The sequence below is a fragment of the Phycodurus eques genome, unplaced genomic scaffold (assembly GCF_024500275.1).
Source record: "Phycodurus eques isolate BA_2022a unplaced genomic scaffold, UOR_Pequ_1.1 contig_90, whole genome shotgun sequence".
NCBI classification, from domain to species: Eukaryota; Metazoa; Chordata; class Actinopteri; order Syngnathiformes; family Syngnathidae; genus Phycodurus; species Phycodurus eques.
This window is the reverse complement of record NW_026904087.1, coordinates 27997-49896: the sequence shown is the minus strand read 5'-3', so window position 1 is coordinate 49896 and position 21900 is coordinate 27997. Positions and strand designations below refer to the sequence as shown.

At 44.4% G+C, this 21900-nt stretch overlaps 2 protein-coding genes across 2 annotated transcripts; both read right to left on the bottom strand.

The window, feature by feature from the left end:
- Positions 1 to 242: 242 nt before the first annotated feature.
- LOC133398368 (gastrula zinc finger protein XlCGF57.1-like) lies at positions 243 to 7408 on the bottom strand. The gene is made up of 2 exons (XM_061669949.1): positions 6535 to 7408; positions 243 to 2925 (listed from the first exon to the last, which is right to left on the bottom strand). The coding sequence occupies exons 1-2, from the start codon at positions 6659 to 6661 to the stop codon at positions 1424 to 1426; spliced, it is 1629 nt and encodes a 542-aa protein (XP_061525933.1). The 5' UTR covers positions 6662 to 7408; the 3' UTR covers positions 243 to 1423.
- Positions 7409 to 12916: 5508 nt separating this feature from the next.
- Positions 12917 to 21338, bottom strand: LOC133398370 (oocyte zinc finger protein XlCOF8.4-like). The gene is made up of 3 exons (XM_061669952.1): positions 21053 to 21338; positions 20477 to 20624; positions 12917 to 16704 (listed from the first exon to the last, which is right to left on the bottom strand). The coding sequence occupies exons 2-3, from the start codon at positions 20601 to 20603 to the stop codon at positions 15617 to 15619; spliced, it is 1215 nt and encodes a 404-aa protein (XP_061525936.1). The 5' UTR covers positions 20604 to 20624; positions 21053 to 21338; the 3' UTR covers positions 12917 to 15616.
- Positions 21339 to 21900: the final 562 nt, after the last annotated feature.

The following is a 21900-nucleotide window of genomic DNA, read 5'->3' as shown; positions in this document are numbered from 1 at the left end:
AAAAAAAAAACCCAAAACATTGTAGAGGGGTCTGGGGGATCCCGGCCTGAGAATGGGTTTGATTTTGACATCAATGAAACAATCTGGAACACCCTGAAGAGTTCAATAAGGCAAAATGCACCATTGTCTTCAAGCACAAAATCATTTATTTACACGACATAGAAATTTAAGAATGAAATGACACTTGCCTTATTCCGTGACTTTGTTTACGGCCTGGACAAGCCTCTCAAAAGCCAGCCTTCTTTGTTGATTCCTGTGCCTTTTACAAGGCAGCCTTTCTTTTTCCCCCCGCTGCACTGGTGGATGTTTGGCAGTGGAAAGCACTCCTCCTCTCCACCGCTTCCAGCATCGTCTGCTGTCTCTAGGCTTTGTCCCTGATCTCATGTTTTCACACAGCCTCTTGTCCACTGCCCCAAACTTCCCATCCTCCGACCCGAACGCGTCTCTATCCCTGCTTTCTGCACATCGATGCATATTCGGTGTTTGAACGGCACCGGTGCGACCATTAAGAAAACCTGGTTGAAATGTCTCACAAAATTGATGAGAGGAGAGGCGATACCAACGGGGATTGCCGCCACGACAGCTCCGGCGGTCCGCTAGGACTCGATGTCCCCCGCCAAATCTATTAGGGTGTCATCATTAAAATTATACAAACACTGCAGGTGAGTACCACATTATTGTAGGCCTCATGCATGAACCCAATAAAAGCAGATGAATATTCAAAAACTGTCAACAATCATCACCACAATTTATGCAGACATCTCTAACTCATGGCAGCTTCATCCTCTGAAAATATTTCAACAACCCGCCCAATATTTTAGATTATATGGCTCAGATAATATCAAATCAGAACAGCTCAGCTGCAGTTTCGGGACATTAAGAGACATAACGCGCTCGGCCGTGAGACCCTCGTCATGGGTCATCCGACGTTATGACAGCCAGCCAGCCAAAGTACGTCCGTCGCACGATGCCACCTACAGAAACGCATTCGTGATCTATACATGCATACACACATATTCTATACATTTGCGGTGCAATCAATTCAAAATTGAACTGACGTACGTTCAGAGAGGAAATGTAATCAGCTCCTGCTCGTTATGCGTCAGGCTGACATATCCGAAATGTGGGCGGGCCAAAATCTGGCTGAAAATTGAATCAGTAAATGATTCTAAAATGACAACTGAGTGTGTTCTGGAGGGCTTTTCTTCTGGAGACATTTATTAGTCCACCGCTATTGAATAAGTGTCGACGCTCTCACCTTTAACCGGTTCCTTTAAAGCATTTTGGCAACAATGTTAATTCTTAACACTCGCGGGGCTTTCAGAAATATATGGACAACAAAAAGATCGATACAATAAAAGCTGGGACGCAGAATACAAGAATGGAGAATTTTTGTAAGTCAGTAGCATAGTAATTACTTAGATCAAACATTTACATTTTCATTAAAAGCTTCTTGATCACTGCTTGTCTCCCCAGCACACTTGTGTGTCTTAACCTGATACTTATAAGAGAATCTTTGGCCACAAACTGAGCAGGCAAAAGGTTTCTCACCAGTGTGTCTTCTTGTGTGTATTTTTAAGGTTCCCTTTCGAGAGAATCTTTGACCACATACTGAGCAGGAAAAAGGTTTCTCACCAGTGTGTGTTCTTATGTGTAATTCTAAATTTATCTTCTGAGTGAATCTTTGACCGCAAACTGAGCAGGAAAAAGGTTTCTCACCAGTGTGTGCTCTTGTGTGTCTTTTTAAGTTTTCCATCACAGAGAATCTTTGGCCACAATCCAAGCAGGCAAAAGGTTTCTTACCAGTGTGCGTTCTTGTGTGGTCTTTTAAGCTTCCCTTCAGAGCGAATCTTTGGCCACAATCTAAGCAGGAAAAAGGTTTTTCGCCAGTGTGCGTTCTTGTGTGTATTGTTAAGCTTCCCTTTTGAGAGAATCTTTGACCACAAACTAAGCAGGTAAAAGGTTTCTCACCAGTGTGCGTTCTTGTGTGTTTTTTTAACTTTCCCTTTTCAGAGAATCTTCGGCCACAATCTGAGCAGGAAAACGGTTTGTCACCAGTGTGAATTCTTGTGTGTATTTTTAACTTTCCCTTTTCAGAGAATCTTTGGCTACAATCTGAGCAGGAAAACGGTTTCTCACCAGTGTGCATTCTTGTGTGTATTTTTAAGTATCCCTTCACAGAGAATCTTTGGCCACAATCTAAGCATCCAAAAGGTTTCTCACCAGTGTGTGATCTTGTGTGTTTTTTTAAGCTTCCCTTTTCAGAGAATCTTTGGCCACAATCTGAGCAGGAAAAAGGTTTCTCGCCAGTGTGCGTTCTTGTGTGTATTTTTAAGTTTCCCTTCACAGAGAATCTTTGGCCACAATCTAAGCATCCAAAAGGTTTCTCACCAGTGTGTGATCTGGTGTGTTTTTTTAAGTTTCCCTTTTCAGAGAATCGTTGACCGCAATTTGAGCAGGAAAAAGGTTTCTCTCCAGTGTGTGTTCTTATGTGTCGTTTCAAATGACCCTTACGAGCAAAAGTTTTCTCACATTGAGAACATTTCAATCGTTTGTTGTCAGTGTGACATGTCATATCACCTTCAAACTGTCCATCATCATCATTAGTGTAAGGAGAGTCCGATGTCATGTCATCACGATCTGACAGTGGAGCTAAGAGGCCCTCTGCTTGTGATCCTCCACAGTAGTCTCCATCACCTTCTGTTGTCATGGGTTGGTTTGAGATGCTGCTTGGAGGCTCCGCCCCTCTGCTCTCCTCACGTTGACCTTCATCTTCATTCTTCAAAGGGACACCAGTCGATGGAAAGTTGGTGACATCCTCCTCCGCTTCCTCTTTGATGTGGTGGACCTCTTCGTCCTCCACTTCCTCTTTAATGTGAGGGGGCTCGGGCTCCTGCAGCTCAATATGAAGATCTTCAGTGATGTCTGCAAGTTGACATATTGCGAATAAAACTGGACAGTTCAACAACAACAATAAAACGTGAGAAAGTGTAAATTAATAAAGTCCATAAAAACAAGGATCAATCAAGGTACTACAGCGGACCCATGCATAGTCCCGGTTTGGCATTTGCAATTTTTTTGGAATTACTTTTTGTGACAGTGGCTTCTTGGAAAAAAAATTTCAGCAGCCATGGCACAGAGGTTAAGCTTGACAGACCTTGAGAGGCTGTGGCAACGGACCCCAACACCTTCCAGACCCACGGCCGCGGTGTCCTTGAGCAAGACAATAATACTCCAAACTATTGGAATTACTAGCTAATTCTTGGTCACTCACGGAAAGACTTGACAATTCCCATTTTTCTGTTACGTGGCAAGACATTTTCAGTGTTTTTAAAATATATTTTCGTGTCAAAATACTTTGTACAATAGGGTAGTGTGTCTTAAATTAAGACTAGTTCTCCGCTCAACCAAACTTTCGCTGAAAGTCAGAAGGCTCTTTTGTGCGTGTGTGTGTTTATGGCGGGAGGCAGAAGTAAAGCCATAAATATATCGTTAAAAATAATTGTACAAAGCCTCATCCCATTCATCTCAACATCGTCGTTTAAAGCTTTTGTGGGGGACAATGTACATGATCACTGAACCTGTTGTTTGCTTGCTTTGAGCCCTGTATTCAACATGTTCTATTATGGAATGTCATTATGTAATAATGTAACTGTCACATTGTAAAGTTTGCTTTGTTTAACGCACTTTCAATCAGCAACTGAATCATTTCAAGTGACAAAATATTGCCAACGTGTTCCTTTTTATTTCAGTTTTGATGTTTTATTTATTCAATACCATGTCTTGGTTCAATATCGCCATTCAAAGATACAATAAGCTGTTGACAGTTATATTTCGAAAATGACACATCCGAAGAAATATCAAGTTTAATAATATTTCGAGCGAGTTACTCGAGTGGAGGCGTTCAAGTATATTGGGGTTTGTTCACGAGCGAGGGAAGAACGGAACGGGAGATCGACAGACGGATCGGTGCGGCGTCTGCAGTGATGCGGACTTTGTATCGGTCCGTTGCGGTAAAGAAGGAGCCGAGCCGAAAGGCGACGCTCTCGATTTACCGGTCGATCTTCGTTCCTACCCTCACATATGGTCACGAGCTGTGGGTCGTGACCGAAAGAACGAGTGTTGGAATGTGGAAAAACGTGTGTTGTGGTCGCCGATGCTCAGGACAGGACATTCTTTTAAGGCTTACTTGAGGTATGTTCACGTACTTTGAATACGATACGGCACGCAAGCAGGCAACAAAACGTTATGTAGCCAAGCGAGCTAGTGGTACCACGAACGGTTGGACGTAAACATGAAGTAATTGAATTACAAATAAAGTCATTTCATTACAGTAAGTTAGCACCCATTATTTCTGTCATGTAACCTGACTGATTAGAATACACGATCTGACTTGACCCGTGATTTCCAACCTTGATGGAGCCAAGGAAAATATTTTACAATTGAAAAGTCTCACGGAACACCAACAAACAAAAATGTCACAAAAAGTGGATACATTAATTACTGTATGTACTTCCATCTATCATTTGTTCTGTCTGTCACTATGCCTCACTGGCATAAATAGATGAACAAAGATACATTATTTATTGTCAATATAATTTTTTGACCAATTAAGTCCACAAGTATATACAGTAAATGAACGTGTCATTTAAATAGACACATTCCTCTATCTTGTGATCGGATCGGTAATCGGTTATCGTTTTTTTTCAACTCGCTGATCGGCCCCAAAAATCCTGATCATGTAAACCATAAAAAATATAGTCCAAATAGTACCAAAAAAGCATTTGATATGATGTGAGACCACAGAACATGTTTGGCCTCTGCAGACAAACAAAGTTCACCTACGTCGGGTTCCCGTACTACATCCACTGCGGAGCTAACTTCTTTCCAAATTAGAACTGCATTGAAGCCTCGACAGAGTACATCCATCACCACTTTCCTGCACTGAAACATCATTCATCGAATCTTTATATCCGGTCAAACTTGTCTCAATGCATTTCAAATCTTCTCAAGCTAGTTTAGCCTGGCTTAGCTTCTTCTTTTCCTTTGGGCTTGTCCCGTTAGGGGTCGCCACAGCGCGTCATCCTTTTCCACGTACGCCTCTCTCCTGCATCCTCCTCTCGAACACCAACTGCCCTCTGGTCTTCCCTCACGACATCCATCAACCTTCTCTTTGGTCTTCCTCTCGCTCGCTTGCCTGGCAGCTCCATCCTCATCGTCCTTCTACCAATATACTCACTCTCTCTCCTTTGAAAGTGTCCAAATCATCAAAGTCTGCTCTCTCTAACTCTGCCTCCAAAACATCTAACCTCGGCCGTCCCTCTGATGAGCTCTTTTCTAATTTGATCCGATCTGCTCACTCCTAGAGCGAACCCCAACATCTTCATTTCTGCCACCTCCTGCTTCCTGTTGTCTCTTCAGTGCCACTGTCTCTACTCCATCCATCATGGCTGTCTTATAAACTCTGCCCTTCATCCTCTTCTGTCACATAACACACCTGACACCTTCCTCCACCCGTTCCAACCTGCTTGGACCCGTTTCTTCACTTCCTGACCACACTCCCCATTGCTCTGGACTGTTGACCTCAAATATTTCAAGTCCTCCGCCCTTGCTATCTCTTCTCCCTGTAGCCTCACTCTCCCCCCACCACCCCTCTCATTCATGCACATATATTCTGTCTTACTTCAGCTAATCTTCATTCCTCTCCTTTCCAGTCCATGCCTCCACCTTTCTAACTGTTCCTCCACCTGCTCCCTGCTTTCACTGCAGATCACAATGTCATCTGCAAACATCATGGTCCAAGGGGATTCCAATCTAACCTCATCTGTCAGCCTATCCATCACCACTGCAAACAGGAAGGGGCTCAGGGTTGATCCCTGATGCAGTCCCACCTCCACCTTAAATTCATCTGTCACACCTACAAGCACACCTCACCGCTGTTCTGCTGCCCTCGTACATGTCCTGTATTATTCTAACATACTTCTCTGCCACTCCAGACTTCCGCATGCAGTACCACAGTTCCTCTCTGGGTACTCTGTCATAGGCTTTCTCTAGATCCACAAGACACAATGTAGCTCCTTCTGACCTTCTCCTGTACATTTCCATCAACATCCTCAAGGCAAATCATGCATCTGGTACAATTTCGACACACTGAAGGTCAAATGCATTCTCCAAATTGTCCTTGGGTGTGAATGTGAGGAAACGAATGGGTGTTTGTCGACATGTGCCCTGCGACTGACTGGCGACCAGTCCAGGGTGTACCCCGCCTCTTGCCACAAATCAGCTGGGTTAGGCTCCAGCACACCCGCGACCCGAAAAGGATTAACGCTAAAGAAAATTAATGGATGGTTTGTATGCTCATGAAATCTCAAGAAATTAACCTTTTTAAAGAACCAATTGGATGGGAATCGTCTTCATTTGGCCGTCACTGTGAGATTTAGTTGTGAAGATTCCATTCAAATATAAACACAGGAATATTTTTAACAACAGAAAATAGTTACAAACTAGACAAGTGAGAGGAGGAAGAGTCCAAACCTGCTGCGTGTAACACAACACGAGGCCGCATGCGAACAGCGTCCACAAGTTGACGTCGTGGCTCGTCCTCCTCCTCTTTCGTTCCAGAAAGTTCCTTCTCGCACTTTGCTGTCGTTCTCGCACACATTTTGCACACGATAATCACAACACCTTCACAGGCGAGCTCTCATTTGCAATGTGTTGCTTACAAGCGCTGCGATTGGCTTGCGACCGGTTCTGGGTGTACCCCACCTCCCGCCCGAAGATAGCTGGGATAGGCCCCAGCAGCCCGCGACCCGAGTGAGTATCAGCGGTAAAGAAAGTGGAAGGCTGGGATGGATACTTACAAAGGCGTCTCTTTGCTAGCGGCTAGCGAGCTAAGCTAAGCTAACTAGGCCGAGAAACCTGAACGTGCACCACCAAAACGAGTTTATCCGCACACGAAGATTGAAATGATGTTTTACTTCTTGAAAGTGGTGAAGGGCGCACTGTGTCGCGGTTTCTATCCGTTCGCAACTCATTCGGGAAGAATTAATTCGTGGAGCAAATTCATTTGCTCGAACAAAAGTGCACGAAAGTCGATCTGGAGCGGAAGTTGCTGGCAACGAGGGAAGCGCATGCGCGGACGCAGGAGGTTGGATTTGTTGCGATCATTTCAAACGAAGTTTATGGTCAAATATACTGGATAAAACCGAGATAAAGAACATGCAAGTGGAATAAAAACGAAACTCGACCAATTCCAGTTGACTGGGAGGCCAGCCTCCACTCGTGAAGAAGTCAAGCCAGCAGCGCCTCATTTTGTTCATACTCTGCATTACGGTAATACACCGCCAACTCGTGGCGAAAGCCACCTTCAAAATAAAAGACCGTCCATAATAGGGACGTCAATGCTTCGGATTTAAAATAATTATATAAATAAGCGCTCTTATAACGCAACCAGAAATGCAACCAGCGAGGTTAATTTGAATCTTGAGATGCATAAAAAAATGTTTATTTGATATCTGCATACACTTCTGTAGGGCCAATTCTACATTACTTGTGCACTCACTGTAGTCGTCTCGCCACGCTGCACTATTTGCATATCTGTTGTTGACCAATACTGGCCACTCATGCCAGAGTAGCATCTGCCCCACTTGTGCACTGACGGAGGAGTATCTGCGACATTTGCACAATCGACATTGTCCCAGATGATCGTGCTACTCGTCACTTTAAACCACATACGCACAAGTCTCGGCACCCTTTGCACAACGGTCATTGCACCGGACTATTCAAACTGCTCTAAGTGCTAGAGGACTCCGCATCTTTTTGCACAATTGTCAAAAAATAAAAATAAAAAATTGTACCGGCATTACCAGATAGCTAGCAAGCCTTTATTGCTCGGTGACTGTTTTTCTCAATGTCTTTATGTCTCCAAAGTGTTCTCTGTCAATTGACTGTCGTAGTAGAGCGGCTCCGACTACCGGAGACAAATCCCTTGTGTGTTTTTGGACATACTTGGCAAATAAAGATGATTCTGATTCTGATGACTGCAAGTATATCTTTTTTTCAAAAAAATATCAAAAATAAATGGACTGCACGTATATAGTGCGTTATCTACACCCTCACAGTGCCCAAACCGCTTTACAAAGGCGCACATTCACCTACTCACACACACATTCGTACACCAAAAGGTGACTGCTGCCATGTAAGGCACTGCCAGGGCCACTAGGAGCAAATTAGGTTTCAGTGTCTTGCCCGAGGACACTTCGAGATGCAGACAGTCATAGCTGGGATTTGAATCACTTAGCCTTTGGTCACTGGATGACATTGCTCTACCTACTGAGCCACAATCAAAGGTGGGAGGTGGCAAAGGCCAAACAAGAGGCATATGATGACGTATGCCAGGTTGGACACTAAAGAAGGAGAAAAACATAACGAAAAACAGAGTAAAACCGACAAAAACACCGAAAGCACTGCTAAACTGCTATTGCAATTACAACTAAAAGAGGCACAAACGCAAGCCTCCAAACCAAAAGTACCACAAGCTGCCGGAAATGTGCAAACCCCTCAGGCTCCACCGACTGTTCCACCCCCTCAACCTTATTATCCCGCCATGATGCCAGGGATTCCGGTCATGGCATATCAGGGACAAGGAAATGACTACCCCCCAGCATACCCGCAGGCTCAGGGAAGCCAAGGCAGGGGACAGGGCAGGGCCAGGTCAGAAGTGGAACACAGGATGTTTCAACTGTGGACAAAGTGGGCATTGGGCCAGAGACTGTCACCACCCGCCGATGTCGTCCTACTCTAACCCACCACCTCAATAACTGACCTACCAGCCGTACCCACCACCAGCACAGTCATCCTGGGGGCCAGCGCAAGCACCTCCGCAAGCGCCCGTCGCACAAGGACCATGTTGCTCCAGCTGCGACGATGGCTCCACAACAGCATCCACCCCCACAATAGGGGTGCCCAGGGACCCCGGTGGCAGAAGCACAGTTGTTTTACGAGGTGAGAGGAAAGACTGTACACGGGCTCGTGGACGCAGGGGCTACACACTCAACGTTGCCCACGTCCCATGCCCCACTTCTTTCTGGTGAAACGGTAACTGTGGTAGGGGTGTCAGGACAAAAACAGACACTGCCATTCTCAAAAGACACTGTGGTACAGTGTGCTGGCCAAAAACTATCGCACTCCTTTCTCGTCACTGACGTTGGTCCCAAGCCACTTTGCGGAAGAGACTTGTTACAAAAAATGAATGCCACCATCTATTGCTCCGCTGATGGTGTCAGAGTGGTTTTTCCCGATGGGACAGAAGTACATTCCACGGCTGATGACTCCACAGGACTGTTTCCCATGTCTCAAGAGTGGGCAGTGGAAGGAACTCCAGCGCACATTTTCTGGTTACTGCTGAACCCGGAAACAACTGACAAGACTGGTGTGCTGAGTTTTTATTACCGGTGGAAGAAATGGATTGACCGGCTTGGTGACCCACCACATATGACTCTATACTATACCCGGGAACCTGATGAGGTCTACCAGGAGATGTGGGATGCTAGATCAGGTACCATTGATACCACCCTAAAAACAACAGTCATATACGTGGGACCGGAGGGCGTTGCCGCGGGAACCCAATTAACGGAACAACAATTTCTGTGGTATAAAATGTCTGACACAGCCATTCCTCATTGTTCCTTAGCAGAGCAGGTGAAAGGGCAAGCAATCTCAAAAACAGCACATGTAGTAATGCACCACCCGCTTGTAATACTCACATCACATGGCGTACAAGCATATTTGGACTCAGTTGCGTTCTCCATGTCTGCATTGAGAAAACAACGTCTGTGTAAAATACTTCTCCAACCACACATCACTTGTCAGGCACCCGAGGAGTTGACAATAGACGGATTAAAAACTTTTCCGGCTCATGAGTGTGCACCAGTGGTAAAGCAAGAGGTAGAACACAGGCAGGATTTGCAGACCGACCCATTGAATGGTGAGGAAAAGAGGTATGTAGTTGTATGTAGATGGCTGTTGCTTCCGTGATAGGGAAACGTTGAGTCTGAAGGCAGGAATCGACTATACTGACATGGGAAGGGACCAGAGGGTAAAACAGAACAGGTACGTGCTGGTAATGGTGGACGCGTTTTCTGGATGGGTAAGTGCTTATCCCACGAAACATGAAACAGCAGAAGAAGTCATCAAAGTTTTGGTGAAGGAACATGTACCAATACATGGCCTACCAAAAGTGATCCGATCAGATAATGGATCACACTACCAAAACACGCATTTGAGAAAGGTGGGAGAACATTTTGGTATCAAACATAAATTTGGAGCAGCTTACCACCCACAAAGTCAAGGGCTGGTCGAACCGACGAACGGGGTGTTGAAGCAAGAATTGGCTAAAGTTATGACAGGCACCAAAATTACTTGGGTAGACACTCTACGCATTGTCCTTCATGACATGAGCAACACACCCCAGAGTGGGAGAGATGGGTTAACTCCTTTCCAACTCCACACAGGGAGGGGGCACACGCATCCGGCCAGGGCGGTACCAACTCCCGAGGGAGACAATGAAATGCCAGTGTTCTCTCAAGAGTATTGGTCCGGACTCACCGATTCTCTAGATTTTGTTGCAGCGCACAGGAAGGGACCAACCCCTCCTCCCCCAGCGGACAGCTCGAAGGCACTGACGTGGGTGTTCATGAAAAGGTTCAAGACCAGGTGGTGGAGTCCACAGTGTTACGGCCCCTATCGAGTGACCCAGCAAACTGACCACGCGGTGAAGGTGGAAGGTCACTCCAGGTGGTTTCATCTCAACCACTGCACAGCGGCTTCTCCACCCGACAGAGACCACGACCAGTGCGGGATCGACTGGGACTCGGGCGTCTCGGAGCTCGAGGACGAGGAGGAAAAGGGAACCCCAGAGAGGGCATCACTCACCCCTCCTGAGGTTTGAAGAGAAACATCGTTAGGAGTTCCTCAGAGTGAGCTCAAGACGGTCAGACAAGTGTACACCTATGTATCGATCGCGTAACACCGCACACATGGAAGACACGTCGAGGGAACTGATATAGTACATATAACCCTCACCCTGAAGAGGCAAGGCACAAGATTGACCTTCTTGGGAAAAACTGAACGCACATTGAACTTTTAAACCTTTGAAAAAGTATCTTAGATTAATAGACATGGCTCCCTGGCCCCCCTTTAGGCTGCCAGGACTTTGCGGCCCGTATGTAACGCTTTGTGTATTGCTTTTTATTTCTGTTATTCTTACGTTCCCTATTATCTGGCACAAAGCCCAGGTGAGTGATACTACTGGTAATAACACCCTACTTTTTAACCTTACCGCCACCACTCGTGCGCCGAAGTTAGAGCCAGTGTTGCAGCAACAAAAACGCATGATAGGTTCAGAACACCTCTCTGCTGACGCGTGTTTGAAGGGATATGGGGAACGTAGAAATAAATTATACTAGGGGAACAAACGTGACCTTTGTACTCGATCTCTGTGATGTGATTTCGTGCGGCACATATCCCTTGGGGTGGGTGGGATACGTCCACTTGTGTGTTTTTTCACAACCTATTTGGATGGTGTAGTAACTGGAGCTTGGCGTTTGCTTGGTCGGGCCCCCCTTGGTCCCCCTTGCTTGGTGTCCAGACGTGTCCAGCTGGCCATTTCTGTTTGAGAAACAAAATGACCATAGCCAGGTATCCATATGTGTGTCGTGTCCAACCCGTCAATAAGGTAGTATTAACTATCAACTCCCTCAATCAAACATTTGGGTATAAAACGAACCACGACCCCTGTATGTCCACATCCCCGACGGCCTCCTACCTGATACTAGGAGTAGATATAAGTGGGACGGACCCGGAGGGACTAATACGTGTTCATCTAATTGATCCTCCCCAACTAATTAATTCCCCTGCAGCAACTTGTCAGGAAAGCAGGGTTAAAGCATTATCAGGAGAAGAGATTGCTCACACACCAAAGGGAATGGCTAGGCTAATGAGGACCGAAAGAGGGTTTGATGCGGCTCTCTATGTTTGGCTCTCTATGCGCCAAGAAATGACCAATCAAACGTCAAACTCTGATTGTGTTGCATGTGCCAAAGCAAGACCAACGCTTCAAATGGTGGTCACAGACTTCACCCGATGCATTAATGGTAGTAGGGAAACATGTGGCAACATTAGCATTCTCAATAATAATTGCTTACATCAAGCTATGGAAAAAGATCATCATCTGAGGTGCAGGGCTCGCTTAAATGTGATTTGCGTTTTCAAAATTGGGCGTGGACAGGGACGAGTCGGCTGCTCCAATTTCGCGGGCTCATTTCCACGTTGATTGGAACGTACGAAGGAAATGTGCTTGGATTCATGAGCGCGCACTCTCATACATCTGGATATTTTTGTGCGTACGACGTTTTCTGGATTTGAGCGTACCCCGTGTTCCATTAGGAAATCCATGCAAGTCTTTGTACACGAGGCCCCAGGTCCCCACCAAAAGAGGACCCACCCGAAAGTCCTCTGAAATCTGCATATTTCACTGTCATTACCATTGATATGAAAGAACTATTTTCAGGATCACTCCAGTCCATCTCTGGGTGACACTCCACCACCACAGTGTCATTCTCTGTGCCCTGCGGTTCTTCCGCGGACACCGCGTACACCAAAACACAACGGCAACAAATGTGCAATAATCACAGGGTAACCCGCTCACACACGAGCAATTCACTCACACTCTCTCTGTCCACCTTAGCGTAACCTGACTTGCTTCTGAAGTGATATATCTTGTACCCGTCTTTTCATTTCTCAACGGACCATATATATATATATAAAGAGCAGTTTAATGATGATCTGATAAAGATCAGATATTGATGACATGAGCTCACACACCCCTGGCACGGATGATGATGATGATGATGTCGAGTTTGAAGGTGACAGGAACATTTATCATGTCATACTGAAGACAAACCAAGGAAAAGTTCTCAGTGTGGGAAAATATTTGCTTTTCAGAGCATTTTGAGACGACACATGAAAATACTTTTGTCCAATGTTTGAAAATGAGCCAATGATTGATCGAACTAGATAGCGAAGAGACGTTTGGGCTTTCGGTGAAAAGTGGAAATATGACGGTTCTGCTCAGCCGCTGAGCAGAACGCAAAACTTGATGAGTGGAATCTGCAAATGTTGAGTCAACTGAACTGCTCTTGTTTTTTTCGATGTCAGAGAGCGTCCGGCTAAGTTTAAATCAGAACTACGGAAGCATTTGTGTTTTGCAGTGATAAAAAAAACTATCAAGGGAAAAAAACAGGACTGGCATTTCATGAAACTGTTTCCTGACCGCCGCCGTCATCGACACATCATGAAATGTAAGTAATATGAAAAGCCACAATCGCCCGAAGCAAGAAGAGGCCAAACATCAATTCGTGAGACATTTCAGCCACGTTTTCTTCATCGGAACACGATCGAGACCTAAAAGGTTAGGAAACATTTGAGCCGCGGTACAAAATTCCATCACGGACATACTGTACTTCGGCAAAACACTAACACAGACACTTTACTTTGAGACAGACCAAAGTACTCAAAGGGAGCATCGAGCAGGCAGGGTTAGGGTTAACCCAACCTGAAGAGATGTCATGTACACTTTATTCAAATAAAGTGTGATCGTATGTGCCATCATTGGCATTTGCCGTAATGGTTCTTTATAGTTTATTTTCTTCCCCTAAACAATTTGACCTGATACCTCTACAAGAAACAAAAGCAATTTAGGAAATTTCACCTGCGCGGTCCAGAATCGAGGTCTTTATTTCACAGTCACGCAGGTTAAATGTTTGGGCTAGAAATTTGCTTAATTGATTTCCAAACACTGATTTCGGATCGTATCGTTGCACAGAATCAGCAACCACGAATCATACGAATCGAATTACTGCCGAACGGAATAGCTACGCTCCCAGTGGTTAGTACGATGCGTCGCGGCCTCAGCTCCAAAGCGGAGTTTCACGCTGGAGTCGAATTCACTCTTTGCCAAACACGAAATAACATGTTCGGCAAAAGTCGAGGAAAGGTGGCATGAAGGTTAAGAGCCGCTTTGGAGATTGTGTTCACAGTCAGGCCAGTCACAATCTTCTTTGCTCAAAAAACAAAAAAAGGGGCACTGTTGCCATAGCTAATTGGAAATTTAATTTAGAGAACTGAATTTCAATTTTGAGCACTGAATGTGAACATATATCGAGTTGAATTTACAGCGAGGATCAAATGTCATCTCGGAGAAACGGAATTACATTTCGTTCATTGGACTTCAGCTCCAAATTAACATTTGCTTTTTTTCCCCAAATGTAACTAGTCACCATTTTTTTTTTTTTTTTTAAATGCAATTATTCAAGTTGAGTAACTGACATGTAAAATGATGAAAATTCCGTTTCAGCACATATTTCAGCTCGGACCAGGGCACCGGTGAATACCCCCCCGACATCACAAATCCGATGCAAATTAGAACTGGCTCGAAACGTTGCCTTTAAAATGCGCTTTTGACATTTTTCTTGTCGTGACGTTTGCGCCGCACGCACCAGCTTCGCTACAGGAAAGTGGACGGCAGTGAAAACCGTACGTGCTTGTACTCTGAGGTTAGGGTCAGGTCAGGTGCCAGAAAAAAAAAAAGGATTATTTTGTGGTTTAAAACCAGTGGGATAAAATACTCATTGTCGGATTTGGGATAACGAGACCAATTTCCAGCATTGCATTGTCACGCACACATCCTCTTTAATCCCTCTAAGGAATGTTTCAATTGTATGTGGTTGTTGAGAAGACTAATATTTGCAATGCGGCATATTTGTGTTGCGTGGGGTGAAACGTCTCACCCAGTTCAGTTGACAAAAAGATTTAACATCAGGCATTCAAATTTGCAGAAATACAATCACCGGTGGTGCTATTGCGATGTTAACACTAAGGCGTTCTTTAATTCTCATATAACATTCAAATCCAGTGAAGATTGCGAGTCGTTCCTCCGGAGTTGCAGTAAGTTTTCCGCCACCTGTGGGTTTCGCCAGTGTTCCATCCATTGTCCCAGACAGAAGGAACAAATGTCACCGTTGCGTAATCAAAAGCCACCAAACAGCGGGTTCCTCACCTGCTCGGTCATCAAGCCAGTGTCCCCAGCCCAAAAAAAGAAGTCTTTGCTGGTGAGACTCTTCAGGCTGGCTGCGGGTGAAAGTGAATTAACTTCGCGTCCGAGTGAAAAACCAGTTGTCAGCGTCTCAGCTTTGATGAGCTACTTCGGACCGGCTGGTAATTCATTTGGCGTCTGTGTGCCGAGTTAAAGCGCATGCTTCTCCTTTGATAGGTACAAACAGGCTTTCTGTCGATGTCTTGTCAGGCACCCAAAAGGGGCGGGTATGCAGAATAGCACGAGACTGGGGGTTACTGGGTGTCATCTTTAATGGCGTGTCCGTTCCATAGCTCTCTTCTCTTTTGCGATCTCTCTACATGCGCTTTACATTTTTATTATTAGTCTTAGTCTGGGCCAGTTCACAGCTAGTACTAGGACCGCAGCAATCCGCTGAAAAGATGAAAGGCTAACTCATCTACTAGCTGCTGAAGATTTACAACTTTGCTCTCCCGACGCCCATATTCAAGTCCTCTCCTCCACTGACAAGAAGCTATCACTTCTCGATCTATTACACCAGGAGATTAAGGAGTTCAAAACCAGCTTGGAGCAGGAAAAAGGTTTCTCACCAGTGTGGGATCTTGTGTGCTTTTTTAAGTTTCCCTTCCGAGTGAATCTTTGACCACAAACTGTGCAGGAAAAAGGTTTCTCACCAGTGTGGGTTCTTGTGTGAATCTTTAAGTTTTCCTTCACAGAGAATCTTTGACCACAAACTGTGCAGGAAAAAGGTTCCGCACCGGTGTGGGTTCCTGCGTGTATTTTGAAACTCGTCTTTTTAGAGAATCTTTGACCGCAAACTAAGCAGGAAAAAGGTTTCTCACCAGTGTGTGTTGTTGTGTGTTTTTTTAAGTTTGTCTTCTGAGTGAATCTTTGACCACAATCTGGGCAGGAAAAAAGTTTCTCCCCAGTGTGAGTTCTTGTGTGTCTTTTCAAGTGTCCCTTCCGAGTGAATCTTTGACCACAAACTGAGCAGGAAAAAGGTTTTTCCCCAGTGTGTGTTCTCACGTGTTCTTTGAACTTGCTCTTTTTAGAAAATGTTTTCCCACAATGAGAACATTTCCATTGCTTGTTGTCAGTGTGATACGTCATGTCACCTTCGGACTTCCGGTTATAAACATCAGTGTGAAGAGAGTGTGACGTCATGCCAACAATATCTGAAAGTGGAGCTAAGAGGCAGTCTGCTTGTAATCGTCCACAGTGGTCTCCATCAGCTTCTGTTGTCACGTGTTGGCCTGAGCTGCGGCTTGGAGGCTTCGCCCCTCTGCTCTCCTCACTCTGACCTTCATCTTCGCTCTTCAAAGGGACATCAGTCGATAGAAACTTGCTGATATCCTCTTCCTCTTTGATGTGGGGGCACACTTCTTCCTCTTCTTTTTTAATCGCAATAGGCTCCTCCTCTTCTTTGATGTGGGGGCATGCTTCTCCCTTCTCCTTTTTAATCCAAATGTGCTCCTCTTCCTCTTTGATGTGGTGGACCTCTTCGTCCTCCACGTCCTCTTTAATGTGAGGGGGCCCTGGCTCCTGCCCCCCAGTACGAAGATCTTCAGTGATGTCTGAAAGACAAGAAGACAAACACAAATATTTTAATGTTCTGCATTATGGTTTATATTTAAGGTTAATGAGAAAGCCAGATGAGTTTTATGTACAAATAAAAGAGTAAAGGACTCTTTTTACGTGCTCAACATTTTATAATTAGTCGTCTTGTCCAGTTCACAGCTAGTGCAGGAAATAGCCTGTACATACATACCTGTAGAAATACATTTATTTATAGACGCATTATTTCATAACTTGCATATATACACGTATGTAATAATAGACTGACTTTAATCATAATTAATTCATTATAGATACATATTTTATCACCCCACGAGAAAATTGTCATGTTATTTATTTGTCATTACTGGCAAAATGCTGCGATTGGCTGGTGACCAGTTCAGGGTGTACGCCGCCTCTTGCCCGAAGATGGCTGGGATAGGCAGGCTCCAGCACGCCCGCGACCCCTTGTGAGGATAAAGCGGTACGGGAAACGGATGCATGGATGAATAATGGCAAAAGGGAAGGACCGTGGTTGTGCCAGCCTTAGTTATGGGCAAATGATCCCGAGGCTTTGGGGCTTATGTCACTCTTCCTGAAGAGGAGCGATTCGAAACACTTGTGTTGGAGCTTGTATCAAAACACCATTGTCACGTGACCGATGACGTTCGAAGCTTCATTCCTTCAAAATGTTTTGAAGCTTTTCATTGGCTCGTCGTCTTTCAGTGTGTGTCACTGGCTAATGGCGTCTCAACGCATTCTGAGCCAACGACAACCAAACAACATTTAACCCTTAAATGTAATTTGCATTTATTCTTTGGGTTAATTTGGAATGCGTTTTAGAGTGTGGGGGAGAGCATCTCCATATTTTATTGTAATGACGATATAATCAGTGCTTCATGAGGCTTGACTTTCCCACCACTAGCCAGCCTATAGTACGTTATTAGCATTGATGAGGAGGAGAAAGATGATTGGGGAGGGGGCATCGAGGGATCTTGCACAGGGTGCCATTTAAGGTAGCACCGCCCCTGACTTGCAGAATGGGACACTGCGGTCAGCTGATTTTGCACACTTTACTTGGACCGTGAACCCAAATCTTTTTTTGCACCACGGTCCGTCCGGTTTCATGTGAGAACATTTTGATGTAGCGTCATAGCTGCTGTTCAGCAAAATATAGACACCGCAACGCCCCATGAAGCCCCCGACACGGTTGTCGGCTTCTGCGAATGTGGTGCCGTTTTGCGGGCGACTTTTGTGCTGGCCACAGGCTCGCGGCTGTGCTCAACTAAAGTGAGCAAGGAACGGATCAATTCATGAAGTGGTTCTTCAGTACGTTCACTCAAAAGACTGGATTGTTTGGACGGATCCAGAGGTGACGTGCGACATGCTCCGACACCGTGAGAGACTGCGAGATTTCCCAGGCGAAATTTTGACGGCTACGCTGCAAAATCAGATTAGCGACTGTAATTAGCAACTTCATTTCCTCCTCATCCATTGTTTTTTTCTCTTATTAGGAGGCTGATTATTATTGATTACTTTTTTTTCTTCTTTCGATCGCTTCGTCATGCAAGCTAGCGGAGCCCACCATGACGATCGCAGCAATCCGCTGAAAAAATGAAAAGCTAACTTGTCTACTAGCAGCTGACGATTTACAACTTTGCTCTCCCGACGCCCATATTCAAGTCCTCTCCTCCATTGACAATTAAGCGATCACTTCTCGCTCTATTACACCAGGGGATTAAGGAGCTCAAAACCAGCTTGGAGTTCCCACACCAACAAGCCAGAGAGCTAAAATAAGACAATGCTGAACTTCAGTCAGCCATGAAAGCGATGACAAAAGTCACCCCTTCGGCTCTTCTCATAGAGTATTCTTTTCAAATATGCTCTAGTTGGTATATAGTGTAGAAAAAACGTTTAGTAATTTGTTTAGGGGAAAAAAAGGGAATTGCGCACATCCTATTGCACCCTCCACTCACTGACATGGGTCATTTCCCTTGTTTCTCTTTGGTACTTTCCCCCCCCCCCCCCCTTCTTTATGTCCCCTCCCCCCGTACGCAAATGTAGTTCGAATGCTACTTGTGCTTCCATTCTTCACTCGTGATATATTACCTTGTCTTCCCTTTTCATGTTTTTTTTCCCATGCTGAACTCATAAAACGCATTCAATACATATCTCCCAAACACAACTTCATATTACCAGCTACACAGTAAGAAAGTCCACAGACAATATTTCCGAGAGTTATCAACCTTTCCCACATACATATAGATGATAACACATCCCACATTCACTTAAAAAAAATTCTCTTCTTCATACAAGAAACCATTTGTCAAAATTTCCAATCAGATTTAAATTTCAGTCAGTCCTTTTCAGCTAGCTATAACAGAAGCCGAGGAGTCGTAATACAAATCCATAATGGACTACTTTTGACTAAATAGCACAATAATTGACCCAGAGGGGCGATACATAATTGTTCATTCAACTATATTTAACAAATTATACACAGTTAATTTATACACCCCTAATATTGATGATCGAACTTTTATTCACACAATTTTTTTTTAATTTTTTTTTTTACATCTGACCAATTTGTCAACTAATTTAACAATTATTATCGGTGGTGACTTTAATATAGTATTATCCAACCATAGACCGCTCCCCCCCAAAAACTTTAATCCAAACAACCAGTATTCCCAAATATTAGATGAATATATGCACGAATGCGGACTCGCTGACATACGGAGCAAAAATAAAATAAAATAAAATAAAATAAATCATACAAAAAGGGAAGCCACGTTAGTTCACCGCTCCTTCTCTAGAATTTACTACGTTCTCAGAAATAACTACATTTCTTAAAACGGCACTTCCAAAACACATTCAATAATAATTATCGATCATGCTCCAATTTCTCTCCGTCTCAAACTTGAATCCAACGCGATACCTTCTCCGCTTTAATACTTTTCAACTGAAAGATCCAGAATTCAATACATTTGTAAAGGAAGGAATGGGAAGATTCTCTAGATATGAATGATTCCACAACTGTATCCCCATCCTTAATTTGGGGAAACAGGGAAGGCTGTAATTAAGAGTCCAAATAATTTCGTACTCTACAAGAAAAAAAACTAACAAAAATTATAAAGCCAATTGGAGGTGAACATCAAACAACTCACGGAGGAATACGCAATGAAGCCGACAGACCTACTGAGGAACCAACCTTATAATGCTAAACAACAACTTGATTGCATATTATCAAAAAGAACGGAGTTCCTATTACAACAGCCAAGAAGGTACACTCCTTTTGCCCACAATAACAAATCAGGAAAATTTCTTGCAAACCAACTTCAACGTAACAAAGAAAAAAACCCTAATTACATATGCGCAAGATTCAAATGGTATACAGTTCAGGGTGTACCCCGCCTCCCACCTGAATATGGCGGGGCACACCCGCGACCCTTGTGAGGATAAAGCGGTATTGAAAATGGATGGATGAATGGTTTAGATCCTGAATACAATAAATAAATGCTAATGAAATATAAAACCAGTAGGGCTCCAAGATCGACAGACTCGGGTCGCCGTACGCGCGAGTATCAAGAAGACTTTCTGCTAACGGTTGTTTGATTTGGGGGTGGCCAGCCCCATCTCGGGTGGCAGCGGTACTACGTAGCTCCGCCCCTGCCCACATGGTAAACATTATTGGATGTCAACAATGTTATGTTAAATGTATCATCGAGCGGGGCCCATAAATAAACACAGATAGATCATTCAAATTCGAATGCATGCAACAAGTGACCCAACCTGCTCTGCGTAGCACAATTCGAGGCTGCAGATTGAACGCAGCGTCCAGCAGTTGACGTTGCGGCTCCTTCTCCTCTTTTGGGCCCCAAAGTTCCTCCTCGTACTCTGCTGTCCTTCTTGCACACATTTTCACACGACGATCGCAACACTTCGGAGGGATGACAAAAGCAAGTGCAAATCGGACATGCGAAACAATTAAAGATTAAGATTTGGACAATGTGGGTTAAACAGTGCGATAGTTAAAATGGCAAAGCACATGAAAGTCAACAACAAGAAAACGGTAGAACGTGCAATTAATTAAGCATTGTTAAGAAACATCAGACAGAAGGGAGAGGGCTAATTTGGGGGGGGGGGGGGGATTGTGTTCAAACATTATAGACACTATTCTTCAAAAGGATTCAGAATTCAGATTAAGATAATAATTGTTACAGGATATTATTTCAGTATCTCAGACAAACAAAGCTGATAGCATGTAATTGTTGGTGTTTTGTTTTTTTAAACCTAATTTTAGTGTTAGTATTACATATTGTGGTCCCCACTCCTTACTAGTAGGTGGCGGAGAGAAGAGCAGTTTACCTGACGCTTGATCTCAGTGTCGATCCCAAACGTGTCTCTTGGTTAGCAAGCTAAGCTAAGCGAAACGAAACTGAGCTAAGCTAAGCTAAGCTAAGCTAAGCTCGGCCGAGAAGCTTCCGCGTGCACGAGGCGACTCCAACCGGACCCGAAGATGGCACGAATGATGCTTTAGTCCACTAAAGTCGCGATCAGGGGCGTCACGCGTCGACGATTCGCAGCATTCGGTCCAAATTCAGCAAGATTTGCTGAAGCACGATCGTCGCTCCTCCCGCATGGCGAGAAGGGAAAGGAGATGCATTACCCAGCATCCTTTACGGCAGAAATATTTAAGACGACAGGCCACCGACTCGAGCCGAGTGAGGGCTGTCAACTGCGGTCAAGCCAGCCTCCACTCGGAAAGAAGAAATCTAGAAATCTGCACTCATGACTCCAAGTATATGTTTTTTCAAAAAATAAAAAAATACAAAAAAAATAGTAATAATCCTATTAGTATCGCAAGACCAGTCCAGATCTGTGGGACATTAGAGCAACCAAGAACATCTGATTCCCTGAAAGTCCCCTGAAATCTGCATATTTCGCTGTCATTATCACTGATTTAAAAAAAAATAAAAAAAATCTGGCTGTCAAATTTAAAGCATTCACTTTGGCGATAAATTTACCTTATTTAAAGCGTTAAAAAAAAAAAAATTCCACTCACTTAACGCGGTTGTATTTACTTCCTGTGGTGGCTTACATAACCTCTGCTCACGTGTGCAGCCACATTTCGAGGAGTCACTGGTGCGAAGATGGACAAACACGGACTACAAGTAGTTTTTCAATTTTACTTCACTTCACTTAACTATATAAGA

Bases quoted from the DNA above. Each gene is read 5' to 3' on its own strand.
- LOC133398370 (XM_061669952.1), bottom strand. From the start codon at position 20,603: ATGTGTGCAAGAAGGACAGCAGAGTACGAGGAGGAACTTTGGGGCCCA. The intron at 16,705-20,476 runs GTTGGGTCACTT...CTTGTCTTTCAG, and splicing joins AATTGTGCTACGCAGAGCAG to ACATCACTGAAGATCTTCGT.
- LOC133398368 (XM_061669949.1), bottom strand. From the start codon at position 6,661: ATGTGTGCGAGAACGACAGCAAAGTGCGAGAAGGAACTTTCTGGAACG. The intron at 2,926-6,534 runs GTTTGGACTCTT...GTCAACTTGCAG, and splicing joins TGTTGTGTTACACGCAGCAG to ACATCACTGAAGATCTTCAT.